Source organism: Engystomops pustulosus, chromosome 8, assembly GCF_040894005.1.
Source record: "Engystomops pustulosus chromosome 8, aEngPut4.maternal, whole genome shotgun sequence".
In the NCBI taxonomy this organism is placed as follows: domain Eukaryota; kingdom Metazoa; phylum Chordata; class Amphibia; order Anura; family Leptodactylidae; genus Engystomops; species Engystomops pustulosus.
The window spans coordinates 122,748,728-122,773,992 of record NC_092418.1 but is presented as its reverse complement, the minus strand read 5'-3'; the positions used below and the strand labels follow the sequence as shown (position 1 = coordinate 122,773,992).

General features: G+C 47.0%; 3 protein-coding genes across 11 annotated transcripts in view; 2 read left to right on the top strand and 1 right to left on the bottom strand.

The window, feature by feature from the left end:
* LOC140075966 (uncharacterized) overlaps positions 1-25,265 on the top strand; it is a 116,912-nt gene that overhangs the window by 38,224 nt on the left and 53,423 nt on the right. The gene's annotated exons all lie outside the window — the stretch shown is intronic.
* On the top strand, positions 348-20,070 carry ARPC2 (actin related protein 2/3 complex subunit 2). The gene is made up of 10 exons (XM_072122459.1): positions 348-508; positions 3,046-3,080; positions 5,642-5,754; positions 8,252-8,297; positions 11,646-11,832; positions 17,409-17,502; positions 17,574-17,700; positions 17,882-17,982; positions 18,333-18,433; positions 19,734-20,070. Exons 1-10 carry the CDS (start codon positions 435-437, stop codon positions 19,756-19,758), a joined length of 903 nt encoding a protein of 300 aa, XP_071978560.1. The 5' UTR covers positions 348-434; the 3' UTR covers positions 19,759-20,070.
* The window catches only part of LOC140075967 (uncharacterized), a 183,254-nt gene continuing 180,235 nt past the window's right edge, over positions 22,247-25,265 (bottom strand). For all 9 annotated transcript variants that reach the window (XM_072122437.1, XM_072122438.1, XM_072122442.1 and 6 more), the window contains one exon: positions 22,247-24,807. In XM_072122437.1, the coding sequence (XP_071978538.1) occupies positions 23,813-24,807 (995 nt within the window). In that variant the 3' untranslated portion in view covers positions 22,247-23,812. The remainder of the gene's footprint in view (positions 24,808-25,265) is intronic.

The window sequence follows — 25,265 nt, the reverse complement described above, 5'->3', positions numbered from 1 at the left end:
ATCAAAAACTAAATAACTGAACTGAGGGAATTAATGTTTTCAATTAACGTGGACACGACCCATCTCCTCCCACGCCCTAATATTTCCCCAGACCACCCTGACAGGCAGTGCTGCGGGCAGCCCTGCTGACTGACTCGGGGGCCTTCCACCTCCGCCGGTGGCCATGTTGCTGTACGGCAGAAATATATATACCTATATTTTTAGATAGAAAAATAATATTAAAACTGTAATTTATATGGGTTAAAGATAAGACAGACGAGTAAAGGTACTTTCTTGTCAGGTTCATCGCAGTTGTAATGTCTTTCCAGAGAGTCAGGTCCGGGCGCCATGTTGTTGTACGGCGGAAGAGTGCGAGGCAGCCGCCATCTTGACAGGTCTTGCAGTACGGGAAGCGGCGACACCGAGACACAGCCCAGAGCCCTCCGTGAGACACCATGATCCTGCTGGAGGTCAACAACCGCATCATCGAGGAGACCCTCGGCCTCAAGTTCGAGAATGCGGCGGGCGGGTGAGTGGAGGCGCCGGGTGAGGGGGCGGAGGCCTCCGGGGAATATGAATGGGGTGGGGGAGGCTCAGGTTTTGGGGTCTCTGGCCGCTCTATAGGGGCCCCCAATGCCTTGTAGTGTTATTTAGATAATATAAATACGAGCCCTCTATAAGAACCGGCTGCTACTGTGACAGACCCTCAGCTGTGAGGCCGCCCCATAGGGGCCCTTACTGGGGTCCTTATTGTGCTCTGTAGTGTTAAGAAGAAGATGCTGTTGTGACAAACCCTCAGCTGTGAGACAAGTCCGATGTTTGTTTGTTAGATGAATGCGCTCAGTCACTGACAGCAAGCAGAGGTGGTCCATCACTCCCAAAAATGTCATTTCACCTTGGGATGAGTATCTGTAAGTGGCTGCAATTGTGACGAAGCCTCTGCTGTGAGTGTGCACTGCGGGGTCCCTCGGGTGCTTGTGCTGCTCTGCCCCCCATCTGTCCCCCTCCCAATAGGCCTGGTCCCAGGAGAGGATGCTACTGTGACAGACCCTCAGCTGTGACTTGTCTGTGACTGTAATATATGAATGATCCCGTTCACTGACAGCAAGCAGAGGTGATGCCAGTGCGGATACGTGGATGAGCTCCTGTGAGGGGGTGGAGGGTCTTGTTGTGTTACTTCCCCTTCGGGCCACATTTCGGGACAAGCCTCATCGTGTCTGCAGGGGGCGCGGCTCCGGGTCATGTGACCGCGCCGCCCGGTGCTTCCTGCGGGGGTAATCCACACATTCCCAGAAGAAGATAAAATCAGGGATGACAATAGCTTATCTGTTCCTGGGAAAGCTGAGTGGTGATTCAGGATGGAGCTCTGTTACGTGACTGCAGTCAGGAGTCGGGGAAAGCTGGGTGCACCCATGGATGATACTCAGCTTTCCAAGGTGCAGATTGAATGCCGGGGGTTGGGGGGCATGTGGCGTCATTTAGACCCCTGTATTTTAGTGACTGTCCTGAAGCTGATTGGGCTGCAGGGTCACATCCTGGATGGATACCTCACAGCGCCATCACATGTGCAGTGGCCGGACACAGTACTGCAGCTCCACATCGTTATGGGTGATGTCACACGTATGCGCTGGCCCGTAGCCGCACTAACATGTGAGCGCACCCTCAGGGGTCTCTCGGGTCAGGACCGGTCCTGCACAGCGCCGTGTAGTGGCCACGTCTGGTGGTGCAGGGCAGCAATATACTGTACATCCCCTTTATAGACACGTGGTCAATATTATCCTTTATAGGATTTCACCTCTCACCTTCCAGACGTAATACAGAGAGGAGGAGGAGGGGGCAGAGCGTAATACAGAGAGGAGGAGGAGGGGGCAGAGCGTAATACAGAGAGGAGGAGGAGGGGGCAGAGCGTAATACAGAGAGGAGGAGGAGGGGGCAGAGCGTAATACAGAGAGGAGGAGGAGGGGGCAGAGCGTAATACAGAGAGGAGGAGGAGGGGGCAGAGCGTAATACAGAGAGGAGGAGGAGGGGGCAGAGCGTAATACAGAGAGGAGGAGGAGGGGGCAGAGCGTAATACAGAGAGGAGGAGGAGGGGGCAGAGCGTAATACAGAGAGGAGGAGGAGGGGGCAGAGCGTAATACAGAGAGGAGGAGGAGGGGGCAGAGCGTAATACAGAGAGGAGGAGGAGGAGGGGGCAGAGCGTAATACAGAGAGGAGGAGGAGGAGGGGGCAGAGCGTAATACAGAGAGGAGGAGGAGGAGGGGGCAGAGCGTAATACAGAGAGGAGGAGGAGGAGGGGGCAGAGCGTAATACAGAGAGGAGGAGGAGGAGGGGGCAGAGCGTAATACAGAGAGGAGGAGGAGGAGGGGGCAGAGCGTAATACAGAGAGGAGGAGGAGGAGGGGGCAGAGCGTAATACAGAGAGGAGGAGGAGGAGGGGGCAGAGCGTAATACAGAGAGGAGGAGGAGGAGGGGGCAGAGCGTAATACAGAGAGGAGGAGGAGGAGGGGGCAGAGCGTAATACAGAGAGGAGGAGGAGGAGGGGGCAGAGCGTAATACAGAGAGGAGGAGGAGGGGGCAGAGCGTAATACAGAGAGGAGGAGGAGGAGGGGGCAGAGCGTAATACAGAGAGGAGGAGGAGGGGGCAGAGCGTAATACAGGGAGGAGGAGGAGGGGGCAGAGCGTAAGACAGGGAGGAGGAGGAGGGGGCAGAGCGTAAGACAGGGAGGAGGAGGGGGCAGAGCGTAATACAGAGAGGAGGAGGAGGGGGCAGAGCGTAATACAGAGAGGAGGAGGAGGGGGCAGAGCGTAATACAGAGAGGAGGAGGAGGGGGCAGAGCGTAATACAGAGAGGAGGAGGAGGGGGCAGAGCGTAATACAGAGAGGAGGAGGAGGGGGCAGAGCGTAATACAGAGAGGAGGAGGAGGGGGCAGAGCGTAACACGGCGGAGGGGGGGGGGAGGGTGCAGGGCAGCAGTGGTTGGAATAGTACAACATTTTTGGGCTGTGGACTGCGTCGGTTCTGGTCCAGTTCTCTTCTTTCTGGTGACATTTTTCTTTCTCTCTCCTAGGAACAAGCCGGAGGCGGTGGAGGTGACGTTTGCAGGTAACGTGTCTGTATATAGTGACGTCTGCAGGTGACGTGTCTGTATATAGTGACGTCTGCAGGTGACGCGTCTGTGTATAGTGACGTCTGCAGGTAACGTGTCTGTATATAGTGACGTCTGCAGGTGACGCGTCTGTATATAGTGACGTCTGCAGGTGACGCGTCTGTATATAGTGACGTCTGCAGGTGACGCGTCTGTATATAGTGACGTCTGCAGGTGACGCGTCTGTGTATAGTGACGTCTGCAGGTGACGCGTCTGTGTATAGTGACGTCTGCAGGTGACGCGTCTGTGTATAGTGACGTCTGCAGGTGACGCGTCTGTGTATAGTGACGTCTGCAGGTGACGCGTCTGTGTATAGTGACGTCTGCAGGTGACGCGTCTGTGTATAGTGACGTCTGCAGGTGACGCGTCTGTGTATAGTGACGTCTGCAGGTGACGCGTCTGTGTATAGTGACGTCTGCAGGTGACGCGTCTGTGTATAGTGACGTCTGCAGGTGACGCGTCTGTGTATAGTGACGTCTGCAGGTGACGCGTCTGTGTATAGTGACGTCTGCAGGTGACGCGTCTGTGTATAGTGACGTCTGCAGGTGACGCGTCTGTGTATAGTGACGTCTGCAGGTGACGCGTCTGTGTATAGTGACGTCTGCAGGTGACGCGTCTGTGTATAGTGACGTCTGCAGGTGACGCGTCTGTGTATAGTGACGTCTGCAGGTGACGCGTCTGTGTATAGTGACGTCTGCAGGTGACGCGTCTGTGTATAGTGACGTCTGCAGGTGACGCGTCTGTGTATAGTGACGTCTGCAGGTGACGCGTCTGTGTATAGTGACGTCTGCAGGTGACGCGTCTGTGTATAGTGACGTCTGCAGGTGACGCGTCTGTGTATAGTGACGTCTGCAGGTGACGCGTCTGTGTATAGTGACGTCTGCAGGTGACGCGTCTGTGTATAGTGACGTCTGCAGGTGACGCGTCTGTGTATAGTGACGTCTGCAGGTGACGCGTCTGTGTATAGTGACGTCTGCAGGTGACGCGTCTGTGTATAGTGACGTCTGCAGGTGACGCGTCTGTGTATAGTGACGTCTGCAGGTGACGCGTCTGTGTATAGTGACGTCTGCAGGTGACGCGTCTGTGTATAGTGACGTCTGCAGGTGACGCGTCTGTGTATAGTGACGTCTGCAGGTGACGCGTCTGTGTATAGTGACGTCTGCAGGTGACGCGTCTGTGTATAGTGACGTCTGCAGGTGACGCGTCTGTGTATAGTGACGTCTGCAGGTGACGCGTCTGTGTATAGTGACGTCTGCAGGTGACGCGTCTGTGTATAGTGACGTCTGCAGGTGACGCGTCTGTGTATAGTGACGTCTGCAGGTGACGCGTCTGTGTATAGTGACGGCTGCAGGTGACGCGTCTGTGTATAGTGACGCCTGGTCCTGTGTCTAAGGCCTCGTTCGCACTGGGATCTGCTCGGCCCTCCCCTCTCCATGCACGGCGCACGTGTGGTTACTGCAGCGCCTTAGGCTTCTATAGGGACAGATGTAGATGTCGCTCCCCTCGGTGTGATGGAGGTTTATGGAGTCTAATGGACGGCGCTCGTGTTCTGAGTCCTGGACATTGTTCATTCCTATCACTGACATGAAGCAGAGATGGTGGAAACCTGGAAATTCATGCTGCATCTGCAGAAGTTCTTTGTGTGTCGGGTTCTTCCTCTGCGTGAGACGCTTTCCTTCTGTTGCTTCTTATCAGGGAGGAGCGAGATCTCCGGATTCTGGGATGTGGAGGCCGAGTGCCGGCGCCCGCTCCCTGTTATGTGCTGCTGTGCCTATGACAACACTCCCTGGCCTGTACACAGCGTTATCTAAGAGGCCCCGATCCTACCCCTTACCCAACCCCAACCTTCCTGGACTTGTATTGGCCCCTTTCCAATCCTTTTCTTTGATCAGTCTCTACCCCCCCTCTCTAATGCCCCCTCCCCCCATCTCTAATGCCCCTCCCCCCATCTATAATGCCCCCTCCATGCAGCCCACCTCTCACTTTCCTGAGTATTGGTTCCTCTCCTCCTTTCTGCAGCTGTTGTCGGCTGCGCTGGATGATGATGTCATCACATTGCGCCTGGCAGCTTCAGCACAGGGGAGGAGAGGAGACCCCTCTGCATCAGGGGGAAGGTGAGTATTGGATGATTCTTCTGCGTTCTGGGGGGGATGATCTAAGGCTCCTAATTTCCCTCTATGTCTCTGTTCACTTTCATTACTTCCAATATGGCTGCTTTTGGGATTGTTACCCAGCTTTCCCAGGGTCCTGATTGACAAACATAAGTAAAATACTTTACCCCTCTCCTAATTCCTGTAAAGGATTTAGGCAGAACTGTGCCGAACCCATTAGCAGCTTAGACGGCCTCACACGTGTAGTCACCCAGCTTTCCTAGAGGCAGATATAACTGTAGTTGGGGCTTGTTATTAGCAGAGAATCACTTACCTTCCTCGCCTGATGCAGTGATGTTTCTCCATATTTGGTGCCCCTCCCCTGTGCTGTATGATTAACCCCTTATTACTTCTCCCTCCTCCCCAGACTTTGATGGCGTCCTGTATCACATCTCCAACCCCAATGGAGACAAGGCCAAGGTCATGATCAGCATCTCCCTCAAGTTCTACAAAGAGCTGCAGGACCACGGAGCGGATGAGGTGCGTGATACTAGTTATATTCTGTAATGGGGCAGGGTGCTGGGGGGGGGCAGATGGGTCAGGGATGGCTGGGGGGGGGGCAGATGGGTCAGGGATGGCTGGGGGGGGGCAGATGAGTCAGCGATGGGTGGGGGTGGGGCAGATGGGTCAGGGATGGCAGGGGGCTGGGTGGGGGGGGCGGCAGATGGGTCAGGGATAGCAGGAGGCTGGGGGGGCGGCAGGTGGGTCAGCGATGGCAGGGGGCTGGGGGGGGGCGGCAGATGGGTCAGCGATGGTGGGGGGGGCGGCAGATGGGTCAGCGATGGCAGGGGGTGGGGTGGGCGGCAGATGGGTCAGCGATGGCAGGGGGTGGGGGGGCGGCAGATGGGTCAGCGATGGCAGGGGGTGGGGGGGCGGCAGATGGGTCAGCGATGGCAGGGGGTGGGGGGGCGGCAGATGGGTCAGCGATGGCAGGGGGTGGGGGGGCGGCAGATGGGTCAGCGATGGCAGGGGGTGGGGGGGCGGCAGATGGGTCAGCGATGGCAGGGGGTGGGGGGGCGGCAGATGGGTCAGCGATGGCAGGGGGCTGTGGGGGGGGGCGGTGGGTCAGCGATGGCAGGGGGCTGTGGGGGGGGGCGGTGGGTCAGGGATGGCAGGGGGCTGTGGGGGGGGCGGTGGGTCAGGGATGGCAGGGGGCTGTGGGGGGGGGGGTGGGTCAGGGATGGCAGGGGCTGGGGGTCTTTATTGGATGATATTGTTTACTGCATTGACATGTTATTTATGATAACGAGGCATCAGTGGGGGCCCTGGGTGCTGCCCCTCTCCCCCCATTACTCTGTAGGGGCCCCCTCATGCACAGGTTTCCCCCCCTCATGTGGGGCCCTGGGTGCTGCCTCTCTCCCCCCATTACTCTGCAGGGGCCCCCTCATGTGCAGGCTTCCCCTCAGGTGGGGCCCTGGGTGCTGCCCCTCTCCCCCCATTACTCTGCAGGGCCCCCTCATGTGCAGGCTTCCCCTCAGGTGGGGCCCTGGGTGCTGCCCCTCTCCCCCCATTACTCTGCAGGGGCCCCATCATGTGCAGGCTTCCCCTCAGGTGGGGCCCTGGGTGCTGCCCCTCTCCCCCCATTACTCTGCAGGGGCCCCATCATGTGCAGGCTTCCCCTCAGGTGGGGCCCTGGGTGCTGCCCCTCTCCCCCCATTACTCTGCAGGGGCCCCCTCATGTGCAGGCTTCCCCTCAGGTGGGGCCCTGGGTGCTGCCCCTCTCCCCCCATTACTCTGCAGGGGCCCCATCATGTGCAGGCTTCCCCTCAGGTGGGGCCCTGGCTGCTGCCCCTCTCCCCCTATTACTCTGCAGGGGCCCCCTCATGTGCAGGCTTCCCCTCAGGTGGGGCCCTGGGTGCTGCCTCTCTCCCCCCATTACTCTGCAGGGGCCCCTCATGTGCAGGCTTCCCCTCAGGTGGGGCCCTGGGTGCTGCCCCTCTCCCCCCATTACTCTGCAGGGGCCCCTCATGTGCAGGCTTCCCCTCAGGTGGGGCCCTGGGTGCTGCCCCTCTCCCCCCATTACTCTGTAGGGGCCCCCTCATGCGCAGGCCCCCCCCCCCTCAGGTGAGGCCCTGGGTGCTGCCCCTCTCCCCCCATTACTCTGCAGGGGCCCCATCATGTGCAGGCTTCCCCTCAGGTGGGGCCCTGGGTGCTGCCCCTCTCCCCCCATTACTCTGCAGGGGCCCCTCATGTGCAGGCTTCCCCTCAGGTGAGGCCCTGGCTGCTGCTCCTCTGATCCCCCCCATTACTCTGGAGGGGCCCCTCATGTGCAGGCTTCCCCTCAGGTGGGGCCTTGGCTGCTGCCCCTCTCCCCCCATTACTCTGCAGAGGCCCCTCATGTGCAGGCTTCCCCTCAGGTGGGGCCCTGGCTGCTGCTCCTCTGATCCCCCCCATTACTCTGCAGGGGCCCCTCATGTGCAGGCTTCCCCTCAGGTGGGGCCTTGGCTGCTGCCCCTCTCCCCCCATTACTCTGCAGGGGCCCCCTCATGTGCAGGCTTCCCCTCAGGTGGGGCCCTGGGTGCTGCCCCTCTCCCCCCATTACTCTGCAGGGGCCCCTCATGTGCAGGCTTCCCCTCAGGTGGGGCCTTGGCTGCTGCTCCTCTGATCCCCCCCATTACTCTGCAGGGGCCCCTCATGTGCAGGCTTCCCCTCAGGTGGGGCCTTGGCTGCTGCCCCTTCCCTCCTGTAGCTCGTAGACTCGTGCAGCTCCTTATATGGTAGAATAGTGAGTGCGGTCGGGGGAGGAAGCGTCAGACTTCCTGAGTCACTCAGCAAACATCAGCAGAGCGTCTCGTCTGGTGTGATCAGCGATGTGCTGCAGACTCCTGCACGTGTCATGGCGTCCAGACCCCCCTCCCCATGACTGCTCCTACCCCACACTGGGGCAGATCTATAACACCCATCATCTCCCGTGTATTCAACTTTCCTATTTTTACAATGTCTAATCAAATCCTCACGTGTTCCTGTCTATCCGCAGGTCCTAAAGAAAGTCTATGGAAGCTTCCTGGTGTCTCCTGAGCCCGGTATCCGCTTTTATTTCTTTCATTTTTATTTTTTTCCTCCCCTGTCCCTGATTACATCTCCCATCAGACTCCATCCTGATAAACCAGGGACGTCACTCATAGCTCCAGGCCCCGGGTCTGTGGGATCTTCTTATATGTGTTATCCATTGTCTCCTTCCTTCTAAAAATCAACATATAATTATGGTAATTAGGCCGATAGGCTGCCGGTGCATTTTCCAGAGCCCATCCGTGCTCTAGCTTCACAGGCTGTTACACTGTGCACCCCTCTTCCCCCACTATATGCTGAAACTTTCTGTGCTGCAGCGAAACCGGGAGGGGGGAGACAGTGTAAGCTACGGCACAGAGGGGCTCTGGTTACACCCCAGTAGCCCTTCAAGCTCATTACCATAATTTAAAAATATTTTAGAAGGAGGCCATGGGTAACAGATATAAGAAGATTCCCACAGTCCCGGTGCCTGGATCTATGAGTAATGTCCCCGGTTTATCAGGATGGATTTCCGTTACGATATGTCCTATCCGCAGGATCAGTTCATCGGATCGGTCCGGTTCTCATGATTGGTGACACAATGTCACAAAAGCCGTAGGCGGAGTCTAATACTGACCCACTGAATTACCAATACAATGCAGTATAGTAGTATAGCAGGTTATTTTACTGGCCATCAGAACCCCTAGGGTGCAGATACCCCAGGGGGCCGAAATAGTTATAGAAAAATGATACAATCCTACAGAATGGAAATAAACATGTCAGGTATCGCCTTGTCCCCAAAATGCCCAATCTATCAAAATAAAAAGTATTATTCCCTGCGGTGAACCCCGGAGAAAACTGGTAAAATGTTTGAACTTTAGAAATTTTTCCACCCATAAAAATGTTAATAAAAAGTGATGGAAAGGTCTTTAGGATGAACAATGTGTCCTGCAGACAATAGGCCTCATACAGCTCAAATAACTACTAGAAATACTATAATACAGGCAGTCCCCTCCTTAAGGACACCTGACTTACAGACAACCCCTAGTTACAGACAGACCCCCTCTAACCTCCGGTGAAGCTTTCTGAATGTTTTACTATAGCCCCAGGCTGCAATGATCAGCTGTAAGGTGTCTGTAATGAAGATTTATTGATAATCCTTGGTCCCATTACAGCAAAAAATGTTTAAACTCCAATTGTCACTAGGAGAAAAATTTTTTTGTCTGGATCTACAATTATACAATATACAGTTTCGACTTAAATACAAATTCAACTTAAGGACAAACCTCCGGACCCTATCTTGTATGTAACCCGGGGACTGCCTGTATTGCCCCGATATAGAATGAAGAATATAACTAATATACTAAAGAAAAATGGGAAGGTGGTTAAGGGGTTAAGATTGACAAATATCCCCTCTGTCACTATACATCTCTACTATATACTGTCACTATACATCTCTACTATATACTGTCACTATACATCTCTGCTATATACTGTCACTATACATCTCTGCTATATACTGTCACTATACATCTCTGCTATATACAATCCCTATACATCTCTACTATATACTATCACTATACATCTCTACTATATACTATCACTATACATCTCTACTATATACTGTCACTATACATCTCTACTATATACTATCACTATACATCTCTGCTATATACTATCACTATACATCTCTACTATATACTGTCACTATACATCTCTACTATATACTATCACTATACATCTCTACTATATACTGTCACTATACATCTCTACTATATACTATCACTATACATCTCTACTATATACTATCACTATACATCTCTACTATATACTGTCACTATACATCTCTACTATATACTGTCACTATACATCTCTGCTATATACTGTCACTATACATCTCTGCTATATACTGTCACTATACATCTCTGCTATATACAATCCCTATACATCTCTGCTATATACTATCACTATACATCTCTACTATATACTGTCACTATACATCTCTGCTATATACTGTCACTATACATCTCTACTATATACTATCACTATACATCTCTACTATATACTGTCACTATACATCTCTACTATATACAATCCCTATACATCTCTACTATATACAATCCCTATACATCTCTACTATATACTGTCACTATACATCTCTACTATATACTATCACTATACATCTCTACTATATACTATCACTATACATCTCTACTATATACTATCACTATACATCTCTACTATATACTGTCACTATACATCTCTGCTATATACTGTCACTATACATCTCTGCTATATACTGTCACTATACATCTCTGCTATATACTGTCACTATACATCTCTGCTATATACTGTCACTATACATCTCTGCTATATACTGTCACTATACATCTCTGCTATATACTGTCACTATACATCTCTACTATATACTGTCACTATACATCTCTACTATATACTATCACTATACATCTCTACTATATACTGTCACTATACATCTCTACTATATACAATCCCTATACATCTCTACTATATACAATCCCTATACATCTCTACTATATACTGTCACTATACATCTCTACTATATACTATCACTATACATCTCTACTATATACTATCACTATACATCTCTACTATATACTATCACTATACATCTCTACTATATACTATCACTATACATCTCTACTATATACTGTCACTATACATCTCTGCTATATACTATCACTATACATCTCTACTATATACTGTCACTATACATCTCTACTATATACTGTCACTATACATCTCTACTATATACTATCACTATACATCTCTACTATATACTATCACTATACATCTCTACTATATACTATCACTATACATCTCTACTATATACTATCACTATACATCTCTACTATATACTATCACTATACATCTCTACTATATACTATCACTATACATCTCTGCTATATACTGTCACTATACATCTCTGCTATATACTGTCACTATACATCTCTGCTATATACTGTCACTATACATCTCTGCTATATACTGTCACTATACATCTCTGCTATATACTGTCACTATACATCTCTACTATATACTATCACTATACATCTCTACTATATACTGTCACTATACATCTCTACTATATACAGTCCCTATACATCTCTACTATATACAATCCCTATACATCTCTACTATATACTGTCACTATACATCTCTACTATATACTATCACTATACATCTCTACTATATACTATCACTATACATCTCTGCTATATACTATCACTATACATCTCTACTATATACTGTCACTATACATCTCTGCTATATACTGTCACTATACATCCCCGCATAGTAAGAGGAATCTGTAGATGTGACAATAACGATGGATTTCTCCCCAGGTTACAACGTGTCTCTACTGTACGACCTGGAGAACCTTCCTCCCAATCGCGACTCCGTCATCCACCAAGCCGGCAAGCTGAAGAGGAACTGCTTCGCCTCCGTGTTTGAGAAGTATTTCATGTTCCAGGAAGAGGGAAAAGATGGGGAGAGGAGAGCAGTCATTCACTACCGGGAGGATGAGACCATGTACGTAATACTGCCCCCTATGTACAGGAATATAACTACTATAATACTGCCCCCTATGTACAGGAATATAACTACTATAATACTGCCCCCTATGTACAGGAATATAACTACTATAATACTGCCCCCTATGTACAAGAATATAACTACTATAATACTGTCCCCTATGTACAAGAATATAACTACTATAATACTGCCCCTATGTACAAGAATATAACTACTATAATACTGCCCCCTATGTACAGGAATATAACTACTATAATACTGTCCCCTATGTACAAGAATATAACTACTATAATACTGCCCCTATGTACAAGAATATAACTACTATAATACTGCCCCTATGTACAGGAATATAACTACTATAATACTGCCCCCTATGTACAGGAATATAACTACTATAATACTGCCCCCTATGTACAAGAATATAACTACTATAATACTGCCCCCTATATACAGGAATATAACTACTATAATACTGCCCCCTATGTACAGGATATAACTACTATAATACTGCCCCTATGTACAAGAATATAACTACTATAATACTGCCCCCTATGTACAAGAATATAACTACTATAATACTGCCCCCTATGTACAGGAATATAACTACTATAATACTGCCCCCTATGTACAAGAATATAACTACTATAATACTGCCCCCTATATACAGGAATATAACTACTATAATACTGCCCCCTATGTACAGGAATATAACTACTATAATACTGCCCCCTATATACAGGAATATAACTACTATAATACTGCCCCCTATGTACAGGAATATAACTACTATAATACTGCCCCCTATGTACAGGAATATAACTACTATAATACTGCCCTCTATGTACAAGAATATAACTACTATAATACTGCCCCCATGTACAAGAATATAACTACTATAATACTGCCCCCTATGTACAAGAATATAACTACTATAATACTGCCTCCTATGTACAAGAATATAACTACTATATTACTGCCCCTATGTACAAGAATATAACTACTATAATACTGCCTCCTATGTACAGGAATATAACTGCTATAATACTGCCCCCTATGTACAGGAATATAACTACTATAATACTGCCCCCTATGTACAGGAATATAACTACTATAATACTGCCCCCTATGTACAGGAATATAACTACTATAATACTGCCCCCTATGTACAGGAATATAACTACTATAATACTGCCCCCTATGTACAAGAATATAACTACTATAATACTGCCCCCTATATACAGGAATATAACTACTATAATACTGCCCCCTATGTACAGGAATATAACTACTATAATACTGCCCCCTATATACAGGAATATAACTACTATAATACTGCCCCCTATGTACAGGAATATAACTACTATAATACTGCCCCCTATGTACAAGAATATAACTACTATAATACTGCCCCCTATGTACAAGAATATAACTACTATAATACTGCCCCCATGTACAAGAATATAACTACTATAATACTGCCCCCTATGTACAAGAATATAACTACTATAATACTGCCTCCTATGTACAAGAATATAACTACTATAATACTGCCCCTATGTACAAGAATATAACTACTATAATACTGCCTCCTATGTACAGGAATATAACTGCTATAATACTGCCCCCTATGTACAGGAATATAACTACTATAATACTGCCCCCTATGTACAGGAATATAACTACTATAATACTGCCCCCTATGTACAGGAATATAACTACTATAATACTGCCCCCTATGTACAGGAATATAACTACTATAATACTGCCCCCTATGTACAGGAATATAACTACTATAATACTGCCCCCTATGTACAGGAATATAACTACTATAATACTGCCCCCTATGTACAGGAATATAACTACTATAATACTGCCCCCTATGTACAAGAATATAACTACTATAATACTGCCCCCTATGTACAGGAATATAACTACTATAATACTGCCCCCTGTGTACAGGAATATAACTACTATAATACTGCCCCCTGTGTACAAGAATATAACTACTATAATACTGCCCCCTATGTACAGGAATATAACTACTATAATACTGCCCCCTGTGTACAGGAATATAACTACTATAATACTGCCCCCTGTGTACAAGAATATAACTACTATAATACTGCCCCCTGTGTACAAGAATATAACTACTATAATACTGCCCCCTATGTACAGGAATATAACTACTATAATACTGCCCCCTATGTACAGGGATATAACTACTATAATACTGCCCCCTATGTACAAGAATATAACTACTATAATACTGCCCCCTATGTACAAGAATATAACTACTATAATACTGCCCCCTGTGTACAGGAATATAACTACTATAATACTGCCCCCTATGTACAAGAATATAACTACTATAATACTGCCCCCTATGTACAGGGATATAACTACTATAATACTGCCCCCTATGTACAAGAATATATCTACTATAATACTGCCCCCTATGTACAGGAATATAACTACTATAATGCTGCCCCTATGTACAAGAATATAACTACTATAATACTGCCCCCTATGTACAAGAATATATCTACTATAATACTGCCCCCTATGTACAGGAATATAACTACTATAATACTGCCCCCTATGTACAGGAATATAACTACTATAATACTGCCCCCTATGTACAGGGATATAACTACTATAATACTGCCTCCTATGTACAGGAATATAACAACTATAATACTGCCCCCTATGTACAAGAATATAACTACTATAATACTGCCCCCTATGTACAGGGATATAACTACTATAATACTGCCTCCTATGTACAAGAATATAACTACTATAATACTGCCCCCTATGTACAGGGATATAACTACTATAATACTGCCCCCTATGTACAAGAATATAACTACTATAATACTACCCCCTATGTACAGGAATATAACTACTATAATACTGCCCCCTATGTACAGGAATATAACTACTATAATACTGCCCCCTATGTACAGGAATATAACTACTATAATACTGCCCCCTATGTACAGGGATATAACTACTATAATACTGCCCCCTATGTACAGGAATATAACTACTATAATACTGCCCCCTATGTACAGGAATATAACTACTATAATACTGCCCCCTATGTACAGGGATATAACTACTATAATACTGCCCCCTATGCACAGGAATATAACTACTATAACACTGCCCCCTATGTACAAGAATATAACTACTATAATACTGCCCCCTATGTACAGGAATATAACTACTATAATACTGCCCCCTATGCACAGGAATATAACTACTATAATACTGCCCCCTATGTACAGGAATATAACTACTATAATACTGCCCCCTATGCACAGGAATATAACTACTATAATACTGCCCCCTATGCACAGGAATATAACTACTATAATACTGCCCCCTATGTACAGGAATATAACTACTATAATACTGCCCCTATGTACAAGAATATAACTACTATAATACTGCCCCCTATGTACAGGAATATAATTACTATAATACTGCCCCCTATGTACAGGAATATAACTACTATAATACTGCCCCTATGTACAGGAATATAACTACTATAATACTGCCCCCTATGTACAAGAATATAACTACTATAATACTTCCCCCTATGTACAGGAATATAACTACTATAATACTGCCCCCTATGTACAGGAATATAACTACTATAATACTGCCCCTATGTACAGGAATATAACTACTATAATACTGCCCCTATGTACAGGAATATAACTACTATAATACTGTCCCCTATGTACAGGAATATAACTACTATAATACTGTCCCCTATGTACAGGAATATAACTACTATAATACTGCCCCCTATGTACAAGAATATAACTACTACAATAATGCCCCCTATGCACAAGAATATAACTACTATAATACTGCCCCCTATGTACAGGAATATAACTACTATAATACTGCCCCCTATGTACAGGAATATAACTACTATAATACTGCCCCCTATGTACAAGAATATAACTACTATAATACTGCCCCCTATGTACAAGAATATAACTACTATAATACTGCCCCCTATGTACAAGAATATAACTACTATAATACTGCCCCCTATGTACAAGAATATAACTACTATATTACTGCCCCCTATGTACAAGAATATAACTACTATAATACTGCCCCCTATGTACAGGAATATAACTACTATAATACTGCTCCCTATGTACAGGAATATAACTACTATAATACTGCCCCCTATGTACAAGAATATAACTACTATAATACTGCCCCCTATGTACAAGAATATACCTACTATAATACTGCCTCCTATGTACAAGAATATACCTACTATAATACTGCCTCCTATGTACAAGAATATACCTACTATAATACTGCCCCCTATGTACAAGAATATACCTACTATAATACTGCCCCCTATGTACAAGAATATAACTACTATAATACTGCTCCCTATGTACAAGAATATACCTACTATAATACTGCCCCCTATGTACAAGAATATAACTATTATAATACTGCTCCCTATGTACAAGAATATACCTACTATAATACTGCCCCCTATGTACAAGAATATAACTACTATAATACTGCCCCCTATGTACAGGAATATAACTACTATAATACTGCCCCTATGTACAGGAATATAACTACTATAATACTGCCCCCTATGTACAAGAATATAACTACTATAATACTTCCCCCTATGTACAGGAATATAACTACTATAATACTGCCCCCTATGTACAGGAATATAACTACTATAATACTGCCCCTATGTACAGGAATATAACTACTATAATACTGTCCCCTATGTACAGGAATATAACTACTATAATACTGCCCCCTATGTACAAGAATATAACTACTACAATAATGCCCCCTATGCACAAGAATATAACTACTATAATACTGCCCCCTATGTACAGGAATATAACTACTATAATACTGCCCCCTATGTACAGGAATATAACTACTATAATACTGCCCCCTATGTACAAGAATATAACTACTATAATACTGCCCCCTATGTACAAGAATATAACTACTATAATACTGCTCCCTATGTACAGGAATATAACTACTATAATACTGCCCCCTATGTACAGGTATATAACTACTATAATACTGCCCCCTATGTACAAGAATATAACTACTATAATACTGCCCCCTATGTACAGGAATATAACTACTATAATACTGCCCCCTATGTACAAGAATATACCTACTATAATACTGCCCCCTATGTACAAGAATATAACTACTATAATACTGCTCCCTATGTACAAGAATATACCTACTATAATACTGCCCCCTATGTACAAGAATATAACTATTATAATACTGCCCCTATGTACAGGAATATAATTACTATAATACTGCCCCCTATGTACAAGAATATAACTACTATAATACTGCCCCCTATGTACAAGAATATACCTACTATAATACTGCCCCCTATGTACAAGAATATACCTACTATAATACTGCCCCCTATGTACAAGAATATACCTACTATAATACTGCCTCCTATGTACAAGAATATGACTACTATAATACTGCCCCCTATGGTTACATTTGCATATCTGTATACTCAGGTATGTGGAGGCTAAGAAGGATCGGGTGACTGTGGTGTTCAGCACAGTATTTAAGGACGATGATGATGTGGTTATCGGGAAGGTGTTCATGCAGGTAAGTAGCGCTTGCACCTGGTGCATGGTCGGTGGTTGCAGTTACTATAAGACGCGTCTCTTTTCTTGCAGGAGTTTAAGGAGGGGCGTCGGGCCAGTCACACGGCGCCTCAGGTTCTCTTCAGCCATCGGGAGCCTCCGCTGGAGCTGAAGGACACGGATGCAGCGGTCGGGGATAACATCGGATACATCACATTTGGTTAGTTCTCTATAGAGGGGGGGTCACAAATAATCGCTGTTACTGAAGGTCCTGACAGGAGGAAAGTTCCCAGCGATCAGGAAACGTCGTTACAATAAATCCGTAGTATTTCCTGTCCGGGGTGTGGATTACACAGGTGCAGTTTTAGGTTTTTATGTTGTTGTTGTTTTTTTCCTGGCAGTTCTCTTCCCTCGTCACACCAACGCCAACGCACGGGACAACACCATCAATCTCATCCACACGTTCCGGGATTACCTGCACTATCACATCAAGTGCTCCAAGGTGAGCCCTTCCCACACGGTCATGTGACCGGGCCCATAGACGCACCGGCTGCTGTACAGGATTTGTATGGCTGTTATATCTGTATGTGATCTGCCTCTGTGTCGTGACCTCTGTGTGCCGTGACCTCTGTGTGCCGTGACCTCTGTGTGCCGTGACCTCTGTGTGCCGTGACCTCTGTGTGCCGTGACCTCTGTGTGCCGTGACCTCTGTGTGCCGTGACCTCTGTGTGCCGTGACCTCTGTGTGCCGCGACCTCTGTGTGCCGCGACCTCTGTGTGCCGCGACCTCTGTGTGCCGCGACCTCTGTGTGCCGCGACCTCTGTGATCACACTGTTGCTCCCGTTATTCCAGGCTTACATCCACACCCGCATGAGAGCAAAAACATCCGACTTCCTGAAGGTCCTGAACAGAGCCCGCCCCGACGCCGAGCGGAAGGAGATGAAGACCATGTCGTAAGGAGATCTGTAGTCCCGTCATAAAAAAGAGAAAAAATTTGGGTTTTACAGAAATTTTTGAGGGCAGTTGGAGGGGTTTTCCACTTTTTGGAAAATAGTTCATATTATTGGTACAATCCAAAGTGAGGGACCGTCCTGGTGTATGGGGGTCACATCCATTGCAGTGTTACGGACCCTCGTATCGGAGCAGTGATAAAGGCGCAGTACAAGCTCCGGGGGGCGTGTTATCAGTGGATAAAGGGGAGGCCTAGAATTACCAAAACTTGGCAGCTTTATTAAAAAAAAACAAACATAAAACTAGTTGGATCTGGTCCCTAGTGATGTGAATGCTGCACTATTCAACTTTTTGGGATAAAAAGTCGGCAAGTTTTTTTTTTTTAAAGTGTGAGGTCGGGTTTTATTAAGTACAAATAAAGAACATTGACCGTTTTAAGGCCACGCCCTCTGCCTCTGGTGCTGGTGTCATATTCGTTCCACCCGTGGCCTCTGAGGCCATTACTTGGGTCAGCAGCACAGGAGGCCGGGACCTACCACTAGAGCCCATGGGTGATCCCTCCTGGTTGTTTTAACCCTGTCCGTATTGAGTTTTAAGTCTGAGAACCGACCATAGACTTTATAAACTCTGGCTCCCTCGTACACATGCGTGCTGAGTTCATCCAAGCGTGCACGTGTCTCCAGGAAAGGGTCTGTAGCTTCTGAACCAAATATCCACAATTCGGCCCCCATACGCTGTGCATCATGGTTTGGTCCCAAAAAGCTGCCATTCTGAGAAGTTCTTAAAGGGGTTGTCCACTTTCAGCAAATAATTGATATTGTATAATTTTCCAATATACTTTCTGTACCGATTCCTCGCCTCTTATATCTCTGCTTGCTGTCATCCTATAGAAAGCTTCTCTGTTTACTTCCAGTGGAAGGAATCTGTCCACGGTCATGTGATGTCACACAGGTGCACGAATCGTTATGTCACACGGCTCTGATTGGTTTCCTGTATAATAACGGCTCGTGCGGCTGCTTGTCCATCACGAGATCGTGGACAGATTACTATCACCATATAGCAGGACAGCAAGCAGAGATCTAGAAAAGATTGGAAAACTGTATAACTTTTCTTTACACAAACAATATCAATTATTTCCTGAAAGCGGACGATCCCTTTAAGGGGGCCCCTGGGGATCAATGTCCTCCTAGATTGCCGGGGAGAATAACAGAGGAATAGTGATAGACTGGACTGTAATTGTCAGATATTCCAGAATAGAGGAACCCGTTTATCTCTGATTATATGTATCTTCTCTTTCCTCAGGGGCAAGACCTTTGCCACCCGCTGAGCGCGTGGCCGACACCAAGTCAATCCCTTTAAAAAGCACCAATGACCCCCGAGTGTCGTCATTCCAGGCGGAGCTTCCAGTGTGACCCCCGGGGGAACCATTCAGTGATATTCAGTATAAGTCGCGCTGATATTGAGGAGCGAGACGTCCCGGGGGTCTCCATGTCCCCCCGGGCTCCGCATCGTCTTCTGCTTTCTCTTCTCCGTTTTCTTATCAAAAAAAGAGATTTAAAAAAAAAATAAAAAATCCTGGAGAAAATATGTTGTGCTGAGAAAATGTTTTTGGAATTGTTAAATAAAACTTTCTATCCTATTTTTTGGTTTTCTTTACTTCTTCATTTATATTAAATGGCGATTGAACCCTTAAAGGAATCTACCATGTGATGCGATGCAGTATGAAGCAAACACACTCTGAGAATGCTGCAGCTACACTGATGCAGAAACATATCTTGTGGAGTGGTTTTGCTGAAAAAACAATTATAACATTCAGGACCTAGGGAAAGCTGGGTCAGCATGTAACACATTACACACGGGAGCTTGGAATTACAAATGGCTGCTAGGTAAAGCATGACTAGTCGAGCACTAATCAACCTGAGCTGGATGACTCATACACAGCAGCTGGGGGATGGTGCAGCAATTGATTATTCTGTCTGGCAGGGAGAAAAGTGATTACATCATCATCATCTGCTGCAGAGAGAAACTCAGTGGCTAGTACAGTGGTGGCGAACCTATGGCACCGGTGTCAGAGGTGGCACTCAGAGCTCTTTCTGTGGGCACTCGGGCCATCGCCCCAGCACACCAGACAGGACCAAATGCACCAAATCTTTCTGCAGTCCCAACCAACATAAAGGGGTTATCCGGGTTTAAAAAAAATTTCATGGCCGGGCTGGGGAGGGATAGTTAAACATGTACTTACCTCCTCCAGCGCCGCCAATGTCCTGCGCCGCGGTCACTTCGATCCCGCGCACAGGGAGCTTCCGGTCTGCGTTGTGGACGGCTCCTCCCATCCGTCCCTATCTCTCAGCGTTGTAAGCTCTGGGAGATGGTGCGCATGGGAGCTTCCAGCCGGCCGGAAGCTCCCTGTGCGCCCTTGTACTGAAACCGGCGCACGGAGAAGACCGGCCGCGGTGCGGGACATCGGCAGCACCGCAGGAGGTAAGTACATGTTTATTATGTTTAAATAGCGCTCCCCAGCCCGGACATAAAAAATTTTTTAAACCCGGATAACCCCTTTAAGAGATGTTGCTCTCAGAGCTATTTGAAAAGTGAGGTCAGTGGACAGAACTGCATTGTCTTTGGAGATTGTCCTCCTCCTGGACCCACCATTCTTCCTGGAGAGAAGCTACAATGATGGTCTGAATTTGCCCTCCTTCTTTCAACTCTATTAGTGGCATTAGGCGGCTGATACAACTGAATGTTGTTGAAGAGCAGGTAGCAATAAGTTACTGCTTAAAATGCCATGTTGTCTCTTCACGGTAAATAAGTGAATTTTTGTAGTAGTTTGGGCACTCGGTCTCTAAAAGGTTCCCCATCACTAGTCTAGGAGAAGTGCGGAACCAAGCGCCAGAGCAGCCATAGAAGGGACAGAGCCTCATTATCATAATGTTATATCTGTGTTATCAGCAAAACCTCTCAGCTCAGGGATTAACCAAGATCTTATCCTGCATGAGTGCAGCTACAGCAGTCGCAGGGTGTGTTTGCTTCATACTGCATCACATCACACGGAAGATTCTTTTAAGGGGGTGATGTATAGAGGCTCCAGGATTTAAGGGTCTGTTATGAGAAGATCCGAGTCCTAGCACAAGACATTGTTGGGGGAGGTGAAAAGTCTCGCTCCTGGGACGATGTCACCACTGAACTGCCGCTCGTCCTCCTTAAAATTCACCTGTTTATCTAAAAAGTAAAAAAAAATCCCTTGACCTCATGAAGAGTCCGGCTGCCGGGAATCTAATGGAACGCGCTAATCGCGAGCTCCGGTGAGAGCCACTGACCACGTGCTGCCACCACATCCCTCATATGACACTGGGTCTGCAGCGCGTCTTCTGTCCGCCGGTTACTTCCCCTTTATCTATTGGCCCCCGTTTCTCTAGTGTCGCTGCCTCTTTCCCCTTTATTAGTTTTCATAGCAAGGACTTCTCTTCCTGGAGGACTCATCACTTCTATTCCAGAAGCCACCCGTCCGGTCTGTGTGTGTGAGGCGTGACGCTATATGTGGCCGCTATAAGGATTGTATCTGCAGTCAGTTTTCCCTTCGGTTTCCTGTCTCGGTGCTGGAGGAGGGAGACCAGATGATTTGATGTCTCCCATAAATGGAAGTTACCCCCAAACATTCAGGAGAAACCCATTAAAATCTTGATGCTTTATATTTTAGATCCAATAAAATCTCCTGAATCTCTGTGATCGCTCCACGTGCAGTTGATGGCTGCCGAGGTCTGGCTTTGTGCTCCTCAGAGAACATTACAGAGAAGAACAGTAATGGTTTTGCTATAGGAAAAAAAATGCTTGTAATAACCAAAATATAACTTTATTAGTTACATATCAAACACACAATTACAAGAAGCATTGCTCGCTTAATTATGGGGAGGAATCCCAATTATTTTGTGAATCAGGAAGTGATGTCATCACTGGGGGGGGGGGGTATAAAATTACACACATGCACAGTTGATTGTAACACTTTGCTTGATAAAGACTTGTATGAGTCAAATCGTCGCTGTTTATCCTGGGCTAATAATGAAATGTGTCCTTTTCACATTGATTCCCTGGAGAGCTGTCATTTTTATAGGATCCATGGAAGCAGGAGCACCGGGCTGCGGTCACGGGTCCATGGAAGCAGGAGCACCGGGCTGCGGTCACGGGTCCATGGAAGCAGGAGCACCGGGCTGAGGTCACGGGTCCATGGAAGCGGGAGCACCGGGCCGCGGTCACGGGTCCATGGAAGCAGGAGCACCGGGCTGCGGTCACGGGTCCATGGAAGCAGGAGCACCGGGCTGAGGTCACGGGTCCATGGAAGCGGGAGCACCGGGCTGCGGTCACGGGTCCATGGAAGCGGGAGCACCGGGCTGCAGTCACGGGTCCATGGAAGCGGGAGCACCGGGCTGCAGTCACGGGTCCATGGAAGCGGGAGCACCGGGCTGCAGTCACGGGTCCATGGAAGCGGGAGCACCGGGCTGCAGTCACAGGTTCATGGAAGCAGGAGCACCGGGCCGCGGTCACGGGTCCATGAAAGCGGGAGCACCGGGCTGCGTTCACGGGTCGATGGAAGCAGGAGCACCGGGCTGCGGTCACCCGACATAAAGGACTTTGCACAGATGAGCAGTGCTGTCTATTTCATTTCTATTAGCATTTCTCTACAGTCCATTTCCCAGGGACCCCCTGATTATACACCTGACACATTCCTGGATGAGGTCCTGGGTCGTAACAGATTGATGTCACCTTGGAGATACAGACGACCCTGCTGTTCACTGACTTACGGACATGATGTTATTGAGGCAGGATACAGTCTATGGCCACTTCAATTCTTCCATGGTTGTGGGAAGTCTCCTCTGCCTCGTCTTACCCCATAAATGTCTCAAACATCTCTAGGACTTTGCTTACCGAGGTTCCTTCAACAAGACCTAGACATGGGAAGTGTCCAGAAGAAGCTCTGGATGTGTGGAGGAAAGTCCTCTGGGTGATAACGTCAGGCCATGGGTTATTTTCTGGGTTTTGGTACCTACATAATTCCTTTATCATTACTCCATGGGTTTGTGAAAGAAGATCCCAGGACTATAGAGAACCGTACAGCCACGGAGGGGTCACCGGGCGACGGTCTCCTGGACAGAAGTTATAACCCCGAGAGACTCCCCGGCATCGTCCAAACAATCAAATCCATAGTCCACGCGTGGAACCCTGGGAGTTCTGTTTTCTCTCTCCCTCTGGTTATGTTGTGAGATTCTACAATTTTTTTACCACTTTTTTAAGGTGCAGTTTATTAGATTTTACGTTTTTCCTCATAAATCTCAGTAGCGAAAAAAAAAAGTTTAAAATATCTTCTCCCTCGCATGACATTCTGAACGCTATGATGGCTTCTCTTCTGTGTGAATTCTCTGATGGTTAATGAGATACAATTTTTTGGTAAAGTATTTGCCACATTCAGAACATGAGAACGGCTTCTCCCCCGTGTGAATTTTTTTATGTTTTGCCAGCGCGTGAATAACCGCAAAACATTTCCCGCATTCGGGACAAGAGAACGGCTTTGCCCCCGTGTGGCTGATCTCGTGAGCGTCGCGCTGTAATTTCTGGATAAAACTTTTGCCACATTCAGAACACGAATACGGCTTCTCCCCCGTGTGCGTTTTCTGATGTCTGATAAGATTCGCCTTGACGGTAAAGTCTTTCCCACACTCTAGACACACGTATGGCTTCTCCCCCGTGTGAATTCTCTGATGGCCTTGAAGATTTGTTTTAGAAGAAAAGAACTTTCCACATTCCGAACAGAAGAATGGATTCTCCCCGTTGTGGATTTTCAGGTGTATCACAAGATTTGATTCGTCTGCAAAGGATTGTCCACACTTCAGGCATGGGAAGGGCTTGGCCTTGGCGTGCCTCTCCTCATGCGCCACCAGAGCTCCTTTCTGATTAAAACTTTTGCCACATTTCGGACATGAGTATGGTCTCTCACCCGTGTGAATTCTCCAATGAATTATAAGACTTGATCTTTTTATAAAACATTTGCCGCATTCGGAACATGGAAACGGCTTCTCCCCGGTGTGAATTCTGCAATGTATCAGAAGATTCGTCTTACTAGTAAAACATTTGCCACATTCGGAACATGAGAAGGGCTTCTCCTTGGTGGGAGCTTCTTGATGCTGAACTCGTCTTCTGTGACTTCTTTCCTGCCTGTTGGTCTGTGATCTATCGGGAGGATCTGATGACAGGTCGTTGCGGTGAAGGTCTGAGGGTGAATCCTTTCTGCTGTTGGGTTCTTTATATGTATCCTGTGTGATCCTACAATCATCAGCTTTAATATCTGAAGATATCAGACGTTCCTCCGAGCTCCTCTGAACATCAACTGCCGTGAAAAATAGGATAATTAATAACAAAGTTGATATCGTTAAAGGACATCTACCACCAGGATGAAGGATTGTAAACCAGGCGCACTTACATGCTGGTGTGCGCCCCTCTGGCAGGATCTACTCTTATTTTAGTTTCTTATCTGCTGTTTAAAAAAAAGCTTTCAAAATTATTCAAATGAGCCCGAGGGTCTCCAGGCTCAATTGACAGCTATGGAGCCTGGAGACCCTCAGGCTATTTTGCATAATTTTTTTTCTTAAAAACAAGGGCTTAAAATGCTTAAAGAAGAGCGGATCCTGCCAGTGGGGGTACACACCAGTATGTCAGGGCTTGGTTTACCATCCCTCATCCTGGTGGTAGATGTCCTTTAAAAACTTTAACATTTTTAGAAAATATATAAAAAAAACAACAGATTCTCGTGTCGTAGTTGTTCTGATTTCGAGCCTAAAACTTCTG

Excerpts from the sequence above, each read along its gene's own strand:
- ARPC2 (XM_072122459.1), top strand. The coding sequence starts at position 435 with ATGATCCTGCTGGAGGTCAACAACCGCATCATCGAGGAGACCCTCGGC. Across the intron at positions 3,081-5,641 it reads GGTGGAGGTGACGTTTGCAG|ACTTTGATGGCGTCCTGTAT; the intron begins GTAACGTGTCTG and ends CCTCCTCCCCAG. Across the intron at positions 17,503-17,573 it reads TCGGGAAGGTGTTCATGCAG|GAGTTTAAGGAGGGGCGTCG; the intron begins GTAAGTAGCGCT and ends CTTTTCTTGCAG.